General features: G+C 46.2%; 1 protein-coding gene across 1 annotated transcript in view; it reads right to left on the reverse strand.

Moving 5' to 3' along the window:
- The window catches only part of LOC133155964 (teneurin-4-like), a 96544-nt gene extending 76493 nt beyond the window's left edge, over positions 1-20051 (reverse strand). The window contains exons 1-3 of the mRNA XM_061281657.1: positions 19891-20051; positions 2726-3026; positions 1969-2238 (exon numbers count right to left, since the gene is read on the reverse strand). Coding sequence (XP_061137641.1) covers positions 1969-2238; positions 2726-2954 — 499 coding nt within the window. The 5' untranslated portion in view covers positions 2955-3026; positions 19891-20051. The remainder of the gene's footprint in view (positions 1-1968; positions 2239-2725; positions 3027-19890) is intronic.
- Positions 20052-20678: the final 627 nt, after the last annotated feature.

Below are 20678 nucleotides of genomic sequence, written 5' to 3' on the forward strand. Positions count from 1 at the left end.
GGGCTGATACGTGTGATGTGGATGAAAGTAGCATTCTTCAAGAACTTGTGAGCAGAAAGTTGTGTTGAAAGAGATAACCGCGTAGCCGAGAGGCTGTGGAACCACGTAAACGCAGATCCTCCAAGTGTTGTTTTTTTTTTGGGGGGGGGGGGGGGGTTAGCCTGGAACGACGCCTAAAGGCATGATGAGGATCATCCGCAAGACTCCAGACTCAGGAGCAATTACCTTTGAGAAGGGCACAATAAATTGTGTGCGGAGAGCATGTAGCTACGAGCTAAACGAGCTAACCAGACAACAAAAAAGCAGTGTCACTCAGTCACTACACACTTTGCACACAATGTCGACCCACAATAGCAACTAATTGAACAAATAACAATTTACCTGACTAAACAAATGACCAAATGACTATACTAAGTGACCAACTACCTCCCTGACTAGTGATGGGAAAATGAAGCTTCAAATTTGCTTCATGAACCAGTATTTTATGAATCCTCTGGACGGCACTATTGTTTAAGAAAGTCTAGAGGAGTCAAAAAACACAACTGGTTCATGAAGCAAACTTGAAGCTTCATTTGCCCATCGATACCTTTTCGGACCTCAAGAAAACAGCAGCCAAGTGAAGACTGTGGCGTAAAATACTGCAGCTTTTCCAAGACTTTTACTCCAGCACAGCAATGACAAATCCCAGCCATATGTTGTCAGCTGCGGGTGGGTGCCGTGGGATGGAAAAGGAGCAAAGAGACGGGCCGAGGCTGCCAGTGCGCCGTGCATGTGGGTCATGGCTAACAAAGCCAGCGGCGGCTCTTTTAAGTTACAGTAAGACGCCCGCCTTGATGTTCTGCCTCCGCAGGGCCTCGCTATGACTCAACAGGCGCTGGCTGCTCCCAGTGTCCTCACGGGGCTCTCTCGGGAAAAGAGGCATGATGGGAAACACACGCGCACACGGCATTCGGGCACTTGCACATATATGGAAAACACACAAAGAATTGGCCCCTTTTTCCCCAGATTGATTTTTCTGTTTGCTACAGCTAGATAGATGCTGATTAATGGATAAAGGACTGAGCAAACGTCTCGTGTATTCGTCAACAGTCGGCGTTTGCTTATTTGCATGCATTAAGCCAAGGGTCAAGCGAGTCGCATGTGAAAAGGGGGATCGGGGATGAGGGGCGCTCGGCGGGGGTGGATGCCCGCCGGCTGGAATACATTAAGAAGCCGAGTAAATGGTTTGTTGGTTTAAAGAGCGCACACGAGACGCACGCCTTCTTTGATGGATTTTAATTAACTTGCCATATACAAATTGTATCTTATCGGGCTCGGTTGAACTCAAGTGCTTTTTCTCTGCTGGAGCCAGAAGAATAAAAATGCTGCTCGGAATGACGATGCGAGTGTCCGACACGCCGCGTTCGTGACGCCGCAAGCAGAGCGCCGCCGTGCCGGGAGCTTCTCTTGAATTATGTACAACGGAGGCACAATGTGGAAGCCCGCACACGCTCGCCTCGCCCGACCGAGTCAGCCACTCAAATGGAATTCACCCTCTTGCGGACATTTCTGTCACTTAGAAAATACATCGGCAGATATAAATGTAAAACCATTTACGAGCTGCTCCGCGAGGCTGCGTCAGGGTAATTAGAATCTCGCCGACGGGCGCGACACGAGCTTAGTTCTCTGCCGCCGAGGTGTCCAGAGAATTCTGTTGCAAATCTGCCACATCATATTTGGGGTTAGCGGCGCACAGAACAGGAAGCGCGAGACACTTGGCGAGCTAATACAAAGAGGTAAACATGACAAGACCTCATAGCGAAGGGGGAAACAAATCTGGTGACATGAGATGGAGGCCAAAGAGAGTGCAAGACTGCAGATCGACGCGAATGCGTGTCAGGATCACAAATTGCCGACAAAGATTTCATTTCCGTTTCCGCAGTTTCTCATGGTGAGCAAACCCAAACATCAACTCATCATTGTACTCACCGTTTTCCGTGTTTTCATGTTCCGTGTCGGTTAGAGTCAAATTGGAGTTGGCCCTGCTGGAGAGGCACGAGCTCCGGCCTGACTTGGGGTTGCCGGCGCGGCCCCACAACCGGACGGCGTGCTCCGGCGACACGGCGCCGTCCGTCTCCGTGTCGGCGTCCGAGCCCACGCTGACAGAGTATTCGCGGTGCGGCATGCCCAGCTCGCCTCGGTAGGTTGCCGCGTGGTGGCCGTCGCCGAAGCCCAGCTCTCGCAGGGAGAAGTCGGCACCTGCGGCAAAACGCGGGGGCTGATGACATATGTCGGCGAGCGTGTCATTTGGCACGTTCTAACCTTGAGACGTGCGCATCTTTTAATCAGGCAAAGTTGTGATCTTATGACTGCATATGTAGTTAACTTGTTGCTAGGCGACTAATCAAAGCCTCTCGAGAACATGTCTGTTCCATTTTTTAACAACCTGCATGCAGTAAAGTTGACTGCGGGGTTGGAGGAAAAAAAAAATCATCCATTTCACAGGGGAGCTCCTGAGCAGACTGTAAATGATAAAAACGTCGCTTGGGTGGAATTCATTGCCATTTGTCCTTGATACAACACTGGCATGTTAGCAGGATTTCATAACCTTCTCCAATCTCCTATCGCATTAAGAGGAAATGAAAAGTGTTCTCCATAATCCAGCCATTTCTTTCAACCCTACGCCTTAGTTTCAGAACACAAACTGAGCTGAAAGTTGATGCTAAACTAGCCGCTAAAATCCCACCTGGCCGGCCAAACTCGTCCACCTCGTGGTGCACCAGCTCCTTGACGCGGTTGCCGTAGGCCACGCGGGCGTCGTGGTCGAAGGCCTTGAGGGTCTCGGTGGAGCTGTACGACCTGGGGTGGGTTTTGCCATCCTCACTGTCGGCCGACGAGCTGGTGTAGCGCCGCTCGGGGGGCTCCTGCCGAGCCGTGGTCAGCGAGCGGTACGGTCGGCGTTCCTTCACTTCCATGGCGGTGGCGCCTCTCCGCTCGGCTCGTGTCAACAAAAACCAGTCAACCGAGATGGCTTCCTCTCAGAGCGTCTGTTAGAAAACCAAAATAAAGGGGGCAACTCTTTAAGTTTGGTGCCATGCTTAGTTTGTTTACATTTCGCTTGGAACAAGACGTTGAAAAATTAAGCTAGGCTAATGAGCCACATTATCGGATGACATTTCACAACGCTCTTCTGGCAAATTTGCCATTTTGATGACAATTAAGGCGTTTAATAAACTTTAATTCATAATTCTGCCAAATAATAAACACATCAAGTACAACAACAGCAAAAAGTGATTCCAGCTCACGATTTGAACTTCCCAGTTTGCCCTCATCACAGCAACGTATTGCCAAAGAGGTGACCGATACTCTCTTGGCAACAAAAACAATGCTCGTTGAGGTACATTCTTGAAACTTTAGAAATCCCCTCCTTCCCTCCCTTGCATTAGCGCAGCATCAAGGAATGGTATCCAAAACAATAAAATTAGCAAGCGAACCCCCGGAGCAGTTGAAGAGCCCTTACAGCTGGCGGGTGGGCGGCGCTTCCGCGCACCCCCGAGCGGCCCAGGTCCTCGCACGGCGGCCCCGAGTCATTAATCACCGCCATCCTTTCAGCTGTCGATAGATACAAACACAAGGCAACAATGGTGGTTTTCAAGCACATGTTTCGCCCCCGAGCAGAGGCAAGGAGGCTCTAACGGGGCTCATTGTCTCCTGCTTTGTTTTCCCAAAGCGGGCACTAGCGTAGCATCCCAAAAAGCATTGACCTCCACCAAGGAGGTTATGTTTGAATCAGCGTGGGTGGAATGTCCTCACAACACACATTCGGACACGGGCGTCATCGGGACATTTTTGGGATGTCAATCCACACACTGGTGACACAAGAATTTTAAAAACTGTCATTTGTGCTGAAGATTTGCGTCACGCTACGTCGGCTTCACTATTAAGCTAACCAATGAAACACTAAGACCGTATGACTTGATTTATGCCTCGCCGAACCCAAGTAGCGCCTTGACTCAACTCGCCACACCGACTTGGGACTTTAAAGCTTAAAACTTACTTTATAAGTATGTGACTCCAAGCCACCGGCGAGGAGCGCGCGCCGCTATCATGTGATAATAAGCTAACGCTTTGATTTGACAACGGCGCCTCGGCCTGGCGGGTCCAAAAGAGATAACAGCTCCATTTTTAAAGCGTTATCATCATCACAAGAAGCGAGGCGGCTGAGAAACAAGCGACGAGGAAGGTTAATGAGGATACACTCACAAAGACGAGTTATTTACAACCGGCTCTGACAAACGACGTGCCGGGTAGCTTCCAGATGAAGATAGCCACCGAGCGCTTTCATTTCCAAAAGTTGCCCAGCCGTCGCCGCCGCTCGGAGCGCATTATCTATGCAATGATTCCAAATTGATTATCAGGGACAAAAGAAATGATGGATGGTCTGTTTTGCCAACTTTGTTTTTCTACTGCAACCTGCCGACTCAGCGTTTTTCAATAGCATTGTCCGCATTTGGCAAAAGGTGCCGCGTATCGGTCTGTGGCAAATAATGTTAAAACATTTCCAATGAACAAACACATTGTGCCCATTGAAGTCATTAGATCGGGCTAGATTGCCGCATCGTGTGTGTGCGCGCACACACACACCCAAACACAGAGGCTCATTAAATGATGCACAAAGCACATCTTCAGAGGCGCTGTTAGCACATGTAAGCAATGCTAACCAACTGGGACGAAGAAAATATATTATGCATGCAATATATATATATATAATGGAGGTATCATATATACCCATAAACTATGTAATCTTGGGAAAATGCACGTGAAGAATAACAATAGGAATTGCAGAAAAGCTTCACACTATATGGGCTTGCATATTTCTGGGCATTTTCAAAGTTGGAAATGTTCCACGGAGATGAATAGAAATATAATTAACAGGATCAAATAGTGTTTTTAGTCCAAGTTCATAGGCTAGTGCACTTGTTGAGACGCAATTTACAATCACTTAATAATGCTAACTGCCTCTCAAAATCATACCGTAGCTATAAGCCAAAATACGGTCAGTTTAATATTTTTCCACATACTGATAGTCGGTTGACTTTTTTTTTTTTTTTACAAGTCAACCAAACAAAAGTGTTTCTAACAGCTTGAGAGACAAACTCTTTTGGACACTCCAACTGTCTCTCGGCAAGATCAAGAGCCTGCATGGTTCTCAAAAGGAAAGTCCATCAGCGGCTGAGGTTTGCGCTTTTTTTTCCCCTCTCCAACAAGCTTCCCTTAAAACAGCTGATATGTTAAAAAGAGGACTTTCCCGACATCAGCCTCCAGCGAGCGTGTCACTCCAGCGGTGTTAGCCTCACGCTAATCTGTCAATTCAATCCAGATGTCTGCCCCCCCGCCGTGCACACCGCAGGGACCACCAAGCCCAGTGAAAACACCGCTTGCTTGTTTTGTGCCCGGCTTGTCGTTGTGACCGTTGCTCCGGTGTCAGGAGTCACTTAAAAACGCCATTTAAATGGGGTGGGAGATATACTATGGGGAGGGTGGGCGCAATATAAATGCTAATGACTCCACGCTATCCATCACGCAATTAGCGAGTGTGCTGAGAGATGCTATTCAGCGCAGCGGTGTATAAATCCGAGCTTCTTTCGCTCGCCGCAATTAACCGCGTGCTGCTCTTTACGTGAAACACAAGCCACGGAAATGATAGAGAGTTAAACGCAAGAAAGATTGACTGGCTGGCAGCCAACGGAGGATTCCCAAATTCTCGTCTCGCCTTTCATCCACACCCCCGCAAAACGTTGTGTTATTTGTCCGGCGATGCCACAAGATGGCGGCCGGCAAAACAAAAATAGAAAAATTGTACACGGGCCTACCACTAACAGCCTACTAAACTAATTTAAGAACCATTTTTGTCTCTCGCTTGCGATGTATCACTTCAACACACTCCCTTGACACTAATTACTGTACTACTTTCCGACTTCGACTGGGCTTTAGCGTTACATGCTGTGTACTACCTGTCAAGCGTCATTTCAGCTTGGAAACATGAGCTCTCAAACTTCTGAAGGGAATTAGAATTTGTACTTTGTCGGGCTTTGTGGCGCTAGAAGCGTTGGACTCGATCAACATGGCGGCTCGGGCGCCGTGGGGCACATATCTGCGGCATTGTCGACTGAGTTCATTGAAAGCGGAGAAGGCTGCACACAGGCACTACTTACTTCTCCTCTGAAAGTCTTTCACACGCCGGGCCTCCATTGAAAAGCCCCCCTGGCTCGACAGAAAGGTGTGTTTTCAATAGAGACTTTGGCCAAAGAGGCCTGTGTGTGAGGGGGGGGGGGGGCTAGTTCCGCTGAATGCCTCGCCAAACAAATCCGAATTCAGCCCCAACCATGCAAGGCTGAAGTGGGGGGGTACTAGGTACTCCTTCCAGGATCAAAAGCTAAGCGGTGCATTCAAGTGAATACGTACAACGGCCTCCGCGTAAACAGAAAACGTCGATGGCTGACTGCAGCTGGACCCTCGCCGCTAATCACTCGCATTTCCAGCTCCACTCACAACATTTAGGACGAGGACTCGCTAGGACTACAAAACTAAGACGAGGAGCACTTCAATAGTTTCCGCCTTTAGCGGCGCTAATGCTAATGTTGCTACATCAGAAACTGCTTTTGAGCGTGACGCAGTGAAGTTGTCGCCCATCGCAAACTCCAAATAACAGACCTAATATTTCTCTCACAATGTCCAACGAAAATTATTATCTTCGTGAAAAGCGGCACTGGCGAGTATGCACGCTGACCACATTAAGCCAAATTATTTATGAACCACACAATCATATCCCTGGTGTGATCAAGCTAGTAAACAACGGGAAGGTGCGCAATTATGCATCCACCGCATGCACAAAATTGAGCCAATTTGCTCCGCTTGTAATGACGCTAAGATGGATTTTAACAGCGTTCTTTTTTTCCTTTTCTCTCAAAATGAATCCAAAAACAGCGGGCAGAAGACTGTGACACACAGCAACTATCGAACTGTGTTGCAGCGGCTGTCTGGTATTGTGGGGGGGGGGGGGGGGGGGGTCGTTTGGCACGAGGTAATGATGCCATTGAAAAAGGGGGAGAAAAAAAAAAAGGCTAACCCAATTGGAGAAAATGGCGGTAATCCAATTTACGGCAAAATAACATGCCAATCACTATTGAAACGGACACATTATAAAGCTGCCAGAAAATCTATCCATTCATTTCTTTTCAAACCGTATATCCTGATTTGGGTCAAAGTGGTACTGGAACCCACCCCAGATAAATTTGGGCAAGAAACGGGGTAAAGCCTTCAACCGCTTGATACTGTCATTTGTAATGATTGCATATTGATTGATTTGTAATGCTCGCATTTTGAAATATTCATCTTACAATGGATCTGAAATGAAATTGTGACAAAAATCTGTCTTCAGTAAATAACAATTGAGAGAAAATTTGTAATTGAATGCTGTCATGATTCACTCAAGTCAGTATGCGACAGAACCACTATCACGAAAAACGATTGCTTTGGACCAGAGTGTGACAAAATATGTTGGAAATCTATCGGTTGTGGATTTTGACCCGCGAATCTCACATACCTTTAGTCGAGACACCCGGCATCATAAAAAGCCTCCTTTGATAAAGTACCAACGCAGAGAAGCAACGGTGGATTTTTTTTCTCGGGGCTACTCAGAGTTCCCGAGGCACGGTGATGACACGGAATGTCTGATGACGACCGGCGCCATCCACTCTGCCACACTGAGGGGGCATTACAAGACGCCCCGGCTCCGTGGCATCAAACGCAAAGGCCCCGTCGTTTATCTGGGCAGGGAGCGTCGTACCTCGTGACGTATTCATTTAATCCCGTGACTAAATGACAATCAATCGCCCCCACTCAAGGCCACAATCAGTATCGGAGATTTAATCAGGAGCCGGCCCGGGGACAGAAAAGGAAACCTCCATGAATAATAATAAATAATAATGTGCTCTCACACAACAACCAGATGTGCATTTTCATTTTGCAGGAAAATGCACTCGTGGTTGTTTGGGGTGAAAATCGACAAACGCGCACGTCTTTCAAGAGGTGGGATGGACAAGATGGTCGACCATAGAATGGCGAGTGAAAGCGCAAGCATCTTGCAATTTTGTGTGTAGTCACTGATTCAGTGATTTCTCTGATGCGGGAAAAGAAGGCCAAAATAGTGTGAGAAAAACTTTCCATTTGGCTAAAGCCTCACGCCACCTCAATGGGCAGCGGGCAAACACTGCAATCATTTCATAAGGACACAAAGCACTCATGGAGCCGCCAACAGAAGAATGTCACATGGCAAAAAACAATGGTGACATGTCACACACGCAACCCCCCCCCGTCCTGTAAAGCCTCGTACAAACAGCCATTCTTTGCCGAAACTCCAAACAAAGAGGACCTTCCCGAGAAAACAATCGCATGAAAATATCCTAAAGCGTTTTTTTTTTTTTTTTTTTTTGCTAATGTCTGTGGCAAAAATAAATCTAACACAAAGGCAAAATCTCAAATTTCATGCGTCAAGTATACAGAATTTAAAATTTACTGCTAAATGGAACATTTGGAAACGTTTGATTTGAATTATTAGACTTGTCTGCTGAGTCATCCATTTAGTTGGCATACTCTGCCCGCACACAATCATGAACATTTGCTTGGCAATGAAAATGATCGTCAATGCTTGGGAGTATCCTTGGTAAACAAAACAGCGCATATAAGCTGTAAAGCTTTTGAAAATTTGAAGAAAAAAGAAATCATCTGCTTCATCCCCCCCTCGGCTAAAACAGGCAGCGACTACATTACCCATAATCCTCTTTGTTTTATCTGCTCGGCATTAGGACGCTGGCATTATTCCAAGCTCCGTCTTTCCGTTTCCAACATCTTGCATATTTGAAGTGTATCAAGAATAAACGACGGCAACCTCGACGACTGTGATAAATAATCCCAAAACGGCAATAACGGCAAACTCTCACCGGTGGAAAACTTCTGTCTGCTAATAAAGTAAACATTCATTGTTTCTCTCGGGGGAGTTATTGCGGTTGTTGTTTGTCGTGGTGATACTATTTGGGAATGAAGCACTCAAGCTGCATGTGTTTTGATTTTTCTTTGGCATTTTCGCAATAACATGGCACTTTGGATGTTGGGAAAGTGGACAAATTATTTGTGCTTAGCATCCCTAAATGGAAGACAAACAATTTGTTGCACTTTGTGATTCAACTTGAGTGCTTTGTTGTTTCTCCAGCGTTGAACTTTCTTTCGCAATTGAAGAAGTTGCCCCGCATTGATCTGCACGACGCCATCGATGCCGTTTGCTTATTAACATCGTCGGTTACGTTCTCAAATTAGCTCTCGATGCCCGACCATGAGGTCATGCCAGATTTTTTCCCATTCTTTCTCGCCGCCGTAAAATGATGAAAAGCGAGCGCTCGTCAAGATCGGAGGCCGGCGAGGACTCGCTCAAGTGCGCTCATTGTCTCCCGTTTAAGTGGGGTCACGATAGAGCCCCCCCCCACCCCAACCTTCCCGAGTCCACGAGCGGGAAGCGTCTGCAAAAAAACATCCACTCTTAACCCGCGGCATACCAAGTAGGCTCTCTCGGCCACAAAGGCCGACTTTGTCCTGGCGCACTCAAGGTGCTCTCTCACGAAAGCCCTCATAAGGTGGGCTAATGGCGGCTGCGGGGGGGAGGGGACTCAGAGTAGAGCAGCCTTTCTCCTACATTTTTGGGTCCAGGAGAGAATCTCGTCATCTTTCCGCCATTTAAACACAACTCGGCGTGCCAAAGGCATGAAAAAAGTCGAATGCGCTAACTGGTTTGTTTTTTAGCGTTGCCCATCGCTATGCACTTTATTTGGCTGCATAGTAAGTCGCTCCAAATTATTTGGCAGACCACCAAGCAACAGCTGGAGGTTTGGATGACCCAAAGTTTGAGAATCACTGGAGTAGAAGACATGCTACCTAAGAGAATTACTACACGAGGCAGAAGAAGAAAGGCCGAGCGGGCTAGCCAAGCAGCGAATAAAACTACTCAACAAATGAAACTTAATTGAGGTCAGCGTGATTGAAGGCGAGGACGGGCTGCCGCATAGCTTCCAGATGGCGAGCTGTTATTTCGTCGGGGTTCGCTAATGCGGCGCGGGTTGGACGCTTGTAACCCGAGCCTCCCTTGGGCCCCGCGCCTCCTAAAGCGAGGGCCGCAGGTTCAAGGCGACTTCAAACCGGGCCGCTGTTTGGATAGGAAGGTAGGTTGGACGGAAGGGTGGGGGGTGGGGGGGGTCTAAGTACGGGAGGTGGGGGAGTTGCAAAGCATGTTAACACCATTGCTGTGTTGAGCAAGTTTGGAAACAAGTGCGGCTTTGCTCCAAACCATCGTCGGAGGTTTGCTTACTGCAGCTGGAGAATCCTGCTTTGTTTGTTTGACGCCCGCGTCGTCTCGCGCTCAACCGACCCAAGTCATGTTTACACACGGTGGTGATTGTTTTGATTTGTTTTGCATGCTCGAGTACATCAAACTAAATATTTAGGTAGAGGTGACTGCATACACAAAGTGCCGGTGGGAAACTTGACTGACATGGTTCACGTCACGTACCTCGTGTCGCATGATTTTACTATTCGGGTTTCAAACCCGTGTCAAGCCGAGATTAGAGTTTCAAGGTAGGATTTCAAGCCTGGGTTGGTGTTTCAAACCATGGTTTGGGGTTCAGAGTAGGGTTTTGTTTGATACAAGGCTTTTAAATTACGCTTTCAAGGCAGGGTTGGGTTTTGAGAAGACAGGAATCTGTTGTAGCTGCACTTCCTGTATGTGGACCGCCCATGTGTCCCAATATTTATGTCTGCATATTCAGTGTATTACTCAAACCGCAAACATGATTCATTACACAGCAGCTACATAACAATCAAGACGGTGGAGCGGTGTTCCTCAGGGATGCGTTTTCAGTACACTTCAAAAACGATGTAGCCCAAAAAATGGAGAGCAGTAGCGACGCTGTGACGTGTGCGCAAAACAAACGTCACCATAATCATTTTTTAACACGTTAGGCACCCACTCAATGACACAATTCCGTCGCCACGCTGACAGCTTTCCACTTTAAATGTAAAATAGGTGGCGACTAATAAATTGCGAGGTGGCTGGCACATCTCGCCGTCATGTCATCACCGTGCTTTTTTTTTTTATTTACATGTATCTCGCCTGACGGAGCGAGATACGAAAAGCAGAAATCATATGTGATGTTCAGTTTCAATCAATGTGCCGCAAAGTATACCGGCGAGGTTTTGGGTGTGATTTAGCTCACACTTTGAGTTTGAGCTGAGTCAGAGGGACGTTCACACCAAGCCGCTGCGCTGTAGCTCATAGCTTTGACCCACTGCAGCTTCTTTTTATGGCCCCCAAAAAGCTCCCAGACTCCTCAGTTACTGATTTATTGTCGTTTGTTAACATTCCAGGAGGCCTTCGCTGGTGTACAAGTCAGCGCGGTTTTTTTAGTGCGGAGAGGACACTGATGTTTATTGATTGGTCGATAGAAAACTACCATTCAAGAATGGGGTGGAAATATAATCAAATTGGAATAAAGCCAATATTTATACATTGCATTTCTTTAATTGGTAGAAAATGCTGCCAATTTACATCTACTGCTCAAGTGTAAAATCATTAGCAACGTCAAACTATTCACGATATAGCCAAGGCTGCCAAAAGAATTAGCAATTGGAGCAAAAACTGGCATGGCTGCTGAACTGCCCAATTCTTTGGCAGTTTCCACGCCGGTACGTCACACGGTTTACGATATAGCAATCAGCGGCGCTTCAGCGGGCGTAATCAGCACGACTGTAATCAGGACCAGCACAATCTCGGCTCGATTGCAGAATGCGTTGTCAGTTTCAGCACTGCTACGTCACGCTAGTATTTGGGAGAAAGCAATCTGCGCCATTTCAACTCCCACAATAAGCGCAACTGCGGAAATTGCCAATTGCTAGCCAAAACCGTTCCTTGCAACAATACCTTGAAAGCGTCAAACCTGGTTTATTGAAAACCCTACTTCTCTGGGCTTGAAACCCAATTTTGACATCCTAGCCGCAATGTGAATCTGGTACACAATCCTTGTTTGAAATCTCGACACAAGTGTACAATTGTCCAAAACATGACTTGGTACAATGAAGTATTGTGATTCAGGAAACAACTCACCAATCTGGACAAATATATAACAGTGTTAAATGAACTATTTTAAGGCAGACAAAAGAGTGAGTTCATCCTTTCAGAGTGCAGCGATAGTGCTCTTATCCCTCAACTGTGCAGCTTTCAAGAAGGGATTATTGGACTATTTTAAGGAGGGGGGGGGGGGCACTTCATGCTGAATCTTGTGCGGATGGAAATATTTGGATGGAGCAATTTTTAGGATGACATTAAAAGTATGGCGAGGTCACGTAGGGTCGCCAGGCGGCTTGCGTACTTCCTGCTGTACCAATTTAAAAAGGACTTCAGTAATCCAGATAAAATAAAATCAGGTAATTGAATTAAACTGGTCAGAGATGGCTTGATGTGTCCATAAACAAATTTTTGATTTAAAAAAAAAAATCTTTCCATTTTTTTTTGTAGCATGATTGGTTTTTGAGATTTATTATTTTTTCGGGGTTTCAGGTTACATTTAGCTTGCGCAATACGGATGTTACCATGCGTTGCAATTTGTAGCTATGACGTTGTAGAAGAAAACAATCCATATATTGTCCTGACTCATTGGCTGCCAGCCCAGTTAAAATGAATATTCCACGTCCATACTCGTCAATGGCAGTGAATGAGTTAATTCTTGAATATTGTGAAATGCACCATTACGGTTTTGCCTACATCTTCATTCATAGTCAGTCATATGTAAAAAAACAAGCTGGCGCGTTCGTCTTTCATACTCTAACGGTAAAACGGAGCAGTTGGCGGCAGAAATAATCCCGTCACCTTGCTCACACCGTAACACTCGGCCGCCTCTCGAATTCTCCGAGCGGCCCGCGAGCAGATGGCCGCGTTAGCACATCCGTCGCAGTGTCATTTCCACATTTTCCACTTGCACAAACATGCTGATTTGTGCCCGTGTGTGTTTATTTTATTTTTTTTAACCATAAAATCACTGAAAACCAGACAGCGTGTTGACGCCGAGCCCAGAAAGACAAACGGTGAACGTGCACAATCGGCGCTCTCGAAGTAAACAGCACGCCGGCGCCCTTCTCCTTCTCCGCCGTGACCGTGGATTCAGTGAAATGAAAAAGGGGAGGAAAAAAAACCTGCAGCAGTTGCTGGTAACAAGTGTTTTGATTCACTTGGACTCAACACGAGAGGCTCGGAGCTCGCTCACTAGCTCGCACGCCGTCACGGCCGACTCCAGAAGACGAGGTACAAATTAGTCGCAAGCACTTTCGACGGAGGCCTTTTGTTTTCGCCCAGCGACGCTGTGTCGCTCCTCATTGATTCGTTTTACTCACACACGACAATCACAGACTGTAACGAAAGGAGCTTTGGAATCGGGAGGCGTCAACAAACTACTTCAGTTAATCATTTAAAAATCCGTCAGCGAGGTAGCTTGATTGTCAAATGGTACTAACATGTTTTTGCACTGCCTACATGGGCAGTAAAGAATATTTTAATACATTTTACATTTTTTTTGGTGTGATTTGCTTAACTGTTCTGCGACCGCCTTTGGAGGTCACAAAACAGAAGCAAAGGACTACTTTTGTCTAAATCCAGATGTTTGTTCCCTGAAGAATTACTAATAGATGAATTTGAAAAATACCAAATACCAATACCAAAAACATTAGCAAAAATATGCAAGCAGTATGCTCTATTATGGTTTTTTTTTTTCTTCATTTTGTTATCACATTAGTGCACATTTACTAGACAGCTTTCATATGAAGCACCGTGGCTTAAAAGTACTACACTACACAAGTATCTGGGAGCCCCTACAGCAAAACATGATTCTTGACGCCGTTTTAATTTGAACAAACAAAAGAAATCCATAAACTGTTTTTGAAAAAAACAGCTGCAATGCGGATTGACTTTCAGTGGCTCAATACGACACGCTTGGTTTAGCCAAAACCTCAGCGCTTGACCACACTGACGCACGCGCTGACCATCCAGCTCGGGAACGGCGCCAAGCCCCGATGTGCTCCCTGGCGTTTGTCCGCATGTGCTCGCCAGAGGGTTGCCGTGCGTTCAGATACACAAAAGCATCGGGCTGCACTACCGTGGGTCACGTATCCCAATACTTTTGGCCGTATATTGCCGTATCGAAATAAAAGTGATCAACAGTAACCGTGCAAGGTTGTCCCAATACTTTTGACCAAGCAGCATTGTTTCTGTACTGTCCTTCAGATGCGCCACATATTCCAATACTTTTGTTTACTTAGTACACACAAAGTAGTCTCCTCAAGCCTGCTTACAGTGTCAAGTTGTTCCACACCGTGCAAAACATTTCCGAATAGATCACAAAGATCATTACAAACAATGCATTCTGACTTTTTTTTTTTTTTTTTGCACATGCTTATCTGTGTCTCATCGCTCAGAAAGATTTTTGCTCGCCGGCTGGTGAATAGCACACGGCCTCGTCGACAACGAATGCGACGCGCCGGTGCAAGGTTCGCGCTTTGTTCGGAAGAGAAAAGAATAGGCCTTTTCTTGTCTATTCTTTGAAATTGATTATACCTGAAGCCATGGGAGATGCCATCCAGTACAAAAAAGTGAACCACCTTGACTCCTCGAAAGAACTTTGTGAACGTACACGCATCCGCAAATTAGGAGCTACGAGATGACATCATTTAAAAATGGCCGACCGGTCGGAACACCTCTTGCCGTTTGTTAGCGTGAGCGTATTTTTGACGACAGATTTAGCAGCCAGCTACTAGCATCTTTTTATCAATGCTATCACTTTAGGGAAGAGGTCCCAACGTGCTGCACTGTACAGAGAGCGAGAGTAAGACGATCGGACGCATCGTCGAGACGCGGCGACATAATCTTCCTATCAAAAGGTTAATCTTGCCGGAGACATGAAATCACTCAAGAGGATTCCGCTAAAGCTACACGCAACTGGACTGGTCTGTGCTCAAAATCATTGGGAGTTCCTCACAAATATTGCAAACAGATTTTACGTTGTCAAGCGCAGCCATTTTGTATTGCCATTTTTAAGACAGAAATATCAGAATTTCATTTTATTTGACACTCTTCTTGATTAAACCTGTTGCGTTGCGGGTCAAAATGACCCAATTTAACACGCTATTTATGTTGAAGGTCTAATTGACCTGCGTCTATTCGGTTGCACGTCTAATTGACCCGTCGTAAGTGCATAAAAAAGTGAAAGGCAGCAAACACAATAGCAAATGGCGGCTTTATGGTATAGAAAAACACCTTTCCTAATCATCTGTCCACAAACCCTGTCATTTCTTTATGCCACTGCTGAATCCTTATTAAAGCATGATAAATGACTTTTTTGTCAGCGCCGCTCATGTCACCCACACGGCTTTAAATCAATAACGTCAATGCGTTTTTACGCAACAACACAACGCAAACAGACAGGTGCTGTTGTCTGGGTCACGCCGCCGCATAAGAGAACAGGTCAGCACATTCTCCGTGTATTTGATAAATAAGGGCGCTCGCTAAAATGTCATCTTTGCGCCGCGGCTGAGAGGAAAAATGCCCCAGTGTGCCTGTGACTGGAGCAGTCGAGCGCTAGCGGGCCAGCTAGCGGGGCCTCATAAATATTGATGGCGTAACAGCTGAAGGTCAGCTCCGCCGGGAGACGCCACTCTACCACTTTGCCGCCCGACGCTCGTAAAATGTATGGCCCGGGCCGAGGCGCGTGGCAACAACGCTGCTGCTGTTACGACGTGCGCCGTCAAACAACCAACCAAAGCACACGTGTGCAAATCTTAACCTTCAAGTTTCAACAAGTCCCAAATGACTGTGGCAATCACCAAAAATCAAATCCTCAAATTTCAACCAAGGCTATTGTCGATGTTTTTTATTTATTTTTCCACAAAAGAATCACTATTAAACGTCACAGCTTGAATACAATTTTAGATAGCAGCTGATTTTTTTTTTTTTATGGTTACACAACACAGGCTCACTTGTTGCTAGGCAGAATTCAGAGGGCACTATCAGATTGGCCGAGGACAGATTTCCTGTGAAACAACGTGACTGCAGTGGGAGCACTGCTCTGTATCAATTAGAAAAGACATATTACAGGAAAAGATGGCGACCTTTTTATACAGATATACACTAATGAACAAATTAAGGCATGAATGCCCCGAATTAATCCCGAGTCATCTAAAATTAATTAGGTATCCAAACAGATGCCTCAACATGTTTCTAGCAACATTCCAGTTTCCTGAATACTAATAAAGCCACTCCACGTGTTTTGGGATTTTTTTTCCACCAAACATTTCAAGAGATGATATCTGTATCCAAAAGATGCAAAGTGCCACACTCTTGACCTTCCTTCTGCGGCTCCCCCGTCTCCAAACTACTCCACCGCCTCCCACTGCGCGTGCATATTGATCACAGCGGGGTGAAAATGCAAAGTTGTGTGGCACAAAACGCTGCTAAACGCAAAAGGAGCCCCGAGACTGCTTCATTAAAGCAAAGGGGCTCGAAAACCGGAGCTCCGGCGACGGGTGAACCGCTGGGGCTTAATTACCTGAGGCTTAGGCCACATTTCAGCGTCTTGCATAAGATGCTCGTGATGAAACACCACTGGGGAAGGCTCTTCTAGTGGGAGGGACAAACAAAAACCTCGCACGTTGTTAGCGGGACGCCCCGCCCGAGGGACGGGACGGAACGGAAAGCTGACCTTCAAACGCGGCCGGACCATATTGTTTTTTTTTTTCTTTTTTTAAATGTAATTACCGTCACTTTGGTTTCCTCCTCGGGGTTCAACGCGAGGCTGCCACGCTGTCGTGAGAATAAAAGGCGCTTCAAATTGAACGAGTCATTTGCCACGCTGTGTTTTGAGGAACACGTCTAAGGCGACGTAGAAGCAGTCAGTCGCATGAGGGGAAAGTTGTTCGCTGCTCAAACTTGGGCTCGGCAGCCGTCGCTTGGGGCGGAGCCAAGTAATTGACAATAAATGACTGTCATATCAGTTTTCATGGGCAACAAACATTAGAACCCAATTAGCGTGACGGCTTTAAAAGCTGCAGTATGACACATCACATCAATCAAAAATCTCATTTCTATACCGAAACAAAAAGGCTTTTTTTTCACAAATGTCTGCATAAAGAACAATAGAGATAAAATATCAAGCAAGGCACCTCCCGTTGCGTTTCCATACTCTTCTTTGATTGGCCCCCGAGTTGGCGGCAATGGATGTGGAGACACCGCAGGATCCACATGTTTGATCACACAGTCTAGAGGATCCCCCACCTCCCCGACGCCACCCGCCCACTAAACAATTGACCGGATGAAGAGTCTTTGTGTTGGTGCAGAGGGGCGTGTCCAGGGGGGGCAGGCTAACACCTGGCTCCCCAATACAAACAACTCCGACACTGACTTCAGAAAGTAATCTGAGCCCGGAGCTATACGGGCCTCATATTTTTGCACCTGCTCACTCAACGACGAGCCACAACGCATCATGAGATGTGGTGTCGTATTTTATAAGGCCCAGCAAAACCAATTCGATGATGCACGCTATTTTATATCGGACAGTAATTCACTAGATCCCCCGGGCGGTATTTTGTTGCCTCTTCCAGCGTCAATCAAATAGCACCATTATGACCCGATGCTACTCGGTCAAAAACTTTATAACGCCGTCAAACAGAAAGAAATCTTCAAAGTTTCATCACAAGGACATTTTCAGATTTAATTAGCATTTTCTTTACAGATATGCACTTCACAACCAATCACGACTCAGCTTCAGAGAACTGGTGAGCCCTGATTGGTTGTGACCTGGCAACTGTGATGTCATTTTCAATCGACAGCAAGTGGCAAAATGGCCGCCCCCTGAGACGAATTTTGTTGCTTAATTGATATTCCACAAGCACACTATTATTCAGAATGCCATGTTTACACTCATGGGGGCACATAGAACACATTTGACATATTTAGGACGCACTTGAAGTTGCTTCACTGGAATCTGTGTTATTTGATGTCTTTATCCTGTATTAGTCCAAAAAGTATGTATGCGGACTGTTAGCGTTTTAGCAGACAAAGCGTATGACAGGCAGCTACTGGGCAGCGGTCGTAATAAGGAATCCGAGTAGCCTCCACGTGTCACAGCCCGAGTGATGAAGCCGTCGCAACCGAATGAGAATGAAGACTCGGCAAGGTCAGACAAGCTAAATGTCTTTCTGCTCCTTTGAGAGACGGCGGAAAGAAAAGGTTGAAGGGCAGGTCACCGGGCGGCCGTGGATGACTTGAAATGGGTTGTTGGGGAAATGGGGGAAAGCATGTGGGTGTGTCGTAATATTACTTTACACGCGTTGCATTTAGATGGAGTACATGCGTGCGAGAGCAGCCTCGGCTAAACGTAAAGCCGCCCCCGAGCCAAAAAACACTCGGGTTGGGCCTGCTGAAAAAGCAGTTACACAAGAATTATTGATTCCACTTTAGAATTACTGACATCAGTGAAAAAAAATGACTACACGCAGAGATCCGTGTTATGATTGCATTTATGCTTAAAGGATGTATCGGGGGGAAAAAAAAGCATACCAGCATTTTTTTGGAGATCTTTAATCCTCTATTTTTAAGAGTTATGTTGTAAATTGAGTTTTTCCTTCTCCCATCTGATGAAAATACGATTCGAATCAGACTAATCGCTTGTTCATAGTGTTCGTGTCATCCAGGTCAAATTCGCATGGCCATTCAATTATTCTGATTACGGCAGCATGACGCCATGCTCCGCCCACATAGGCAAGAAGGTTTCGCTAGCTAGCATTAGCCATCCTTCTTCGATAGCTGCTTTCGATCGGGGCCCGTTTTGAGCAACTTCTTTCTCGTAACGCTACATCTTGCTACCTTTTTCAAGCTGGCACAATTCAGCATCTGCGTATGTCCATTACCACACAACACACTAAGCCACAGAATGAAAGACCATCATTAATGGACGAGTGGACACACGTCTTTCATAGCCAGCCAATCAGAGCAGGAGATTGTCCGAGCTACTAGTTCTGCAGCCCCCTACCAACACCCGACAATGGCTCCCGGGGGTTCGACTCACTCGCTCACTCACTCATTTTACTCCCACTCTGCTCTCACACGTTGTTTGGGAACTCCTCAAAATGACACCGCACTACAACACAGCACAGCACAGCACAACAAAGCTTATTAAATAATATGCGTTGAATTCTGGGGAAAATTAAACTATAGCTGCAAAGAATTTGCTGTTTCATAAATATTATCTAATTTTTGAAATTATTTTAATTGAATTCAAATTTAACAGAAATTATTCTTAAAAAATATTTATGAAAATAAATGTTATGTGCCTTTCATTGATTTAATTTTTTTGTATAAATCATTTTAAAGAAAAATGTTGAATTAATTCAGTGAATCCCATTAAATTTAAACATTCAAATATTTTCAATTAAACCAACAATTTCCTTTATCCATTCGAAACATCACCACAGATGTTCACTCCAAGTCCCATTAAAAATGAACACATCATCATCATGGTAGCAAGCGTAACGACATGTTCGGGACATCCTATACGCAGCCCCTGCCTCTTATTTGACAAGCCCACATCTCGTCACGTATGAACGAGAATAAGCACGCAGGTAGACCAGAGAGCGAGCGAGCGAGGGAGTGAGCTGTGCACGGCCGGGACCGAAGGTGCGGTTCAGAAGGGGAGGGGGCGAGGAGAAGAGAGGAGAGCCACATCTGCGCGCACGATGTATATTTCAATGAGCATTTCTGCAGCTTACCATGGTGAAGACAATGCAGCAGGTCCCGTCCGGGTCCACACTTGACTTGATGAGCTCTCCACTCGCAGACGCACGTTATTTCCACAGTGCACGATGCTGTGTGAAGAGGAGGAGGGGGGGGGGAAAAGAGGGAGCAAAATTGTCCTGTTCTCCTTCCGTGCGCGGCGCTCCAAAAAAATCTATAAAAAAAAATAAAAAATAAAAAAATGAAAGCGCTGCTGCTCACACGCACGTCAACACGTCCACGTTGTTGGAATGCGCGTGATTGTTCCTTGGAATTGAGGAGGGGAGGAGGGGGGGAGCAGGAAAACGAGGTGTCACGGTGCCAAGGCGGCCAAGCGATGTGCATGCAGGGGAGTGACAAGCTGCTTCTGCTTCTGCGTGCTCCCGCTCACTGAGCACACGCGAGGAGGCGCAGAGCGTGCGTGGACGCCCCCTTCGGTGCGAGGAGGCTGGAGTCCCTGCAAGTGGCTGCTCTCTCTCTCTCTCGCTCACTCACTCTCCCTCTCTCTCTCCCTCCCCCCCTCTCTCACTCAACAACTTGCTGCATTCCTATTTACATTGAAACACACGTGTAGTGGCCAGTCAAGGATAAATATTTTGGGGGGACACGCTGTTTACGGTTGCAGACTTTATACTCAATGTGCTTACAAAATTAACAGCAAGAATTTAAGAAAACAGGAAGTAAGGCAAATTGCAAAAACATAAATAAATATGATTTTGGAAAAATTGATTACGGAAAAGCACGTATTGAGTGTTAAGATAATTTGTATTTCCCTGATATTTAT

The sequence above is a fragment of the Syngnathus typhle genome, linkage group LG6 (genome assembly GCF_033458585.1).
Source record: "Syngnathus typhle isolate RoL2023-S1 ecotype Sweden linkage group LG6, RoL_Styp_1.0, whole genome shotgun sequence".
NCBI lineage: Eukaryota > Metazoa > Chordata > Actinopteri > Syngnathiformes > Syngnathidae > Syngnathus > Syngnathus typhle.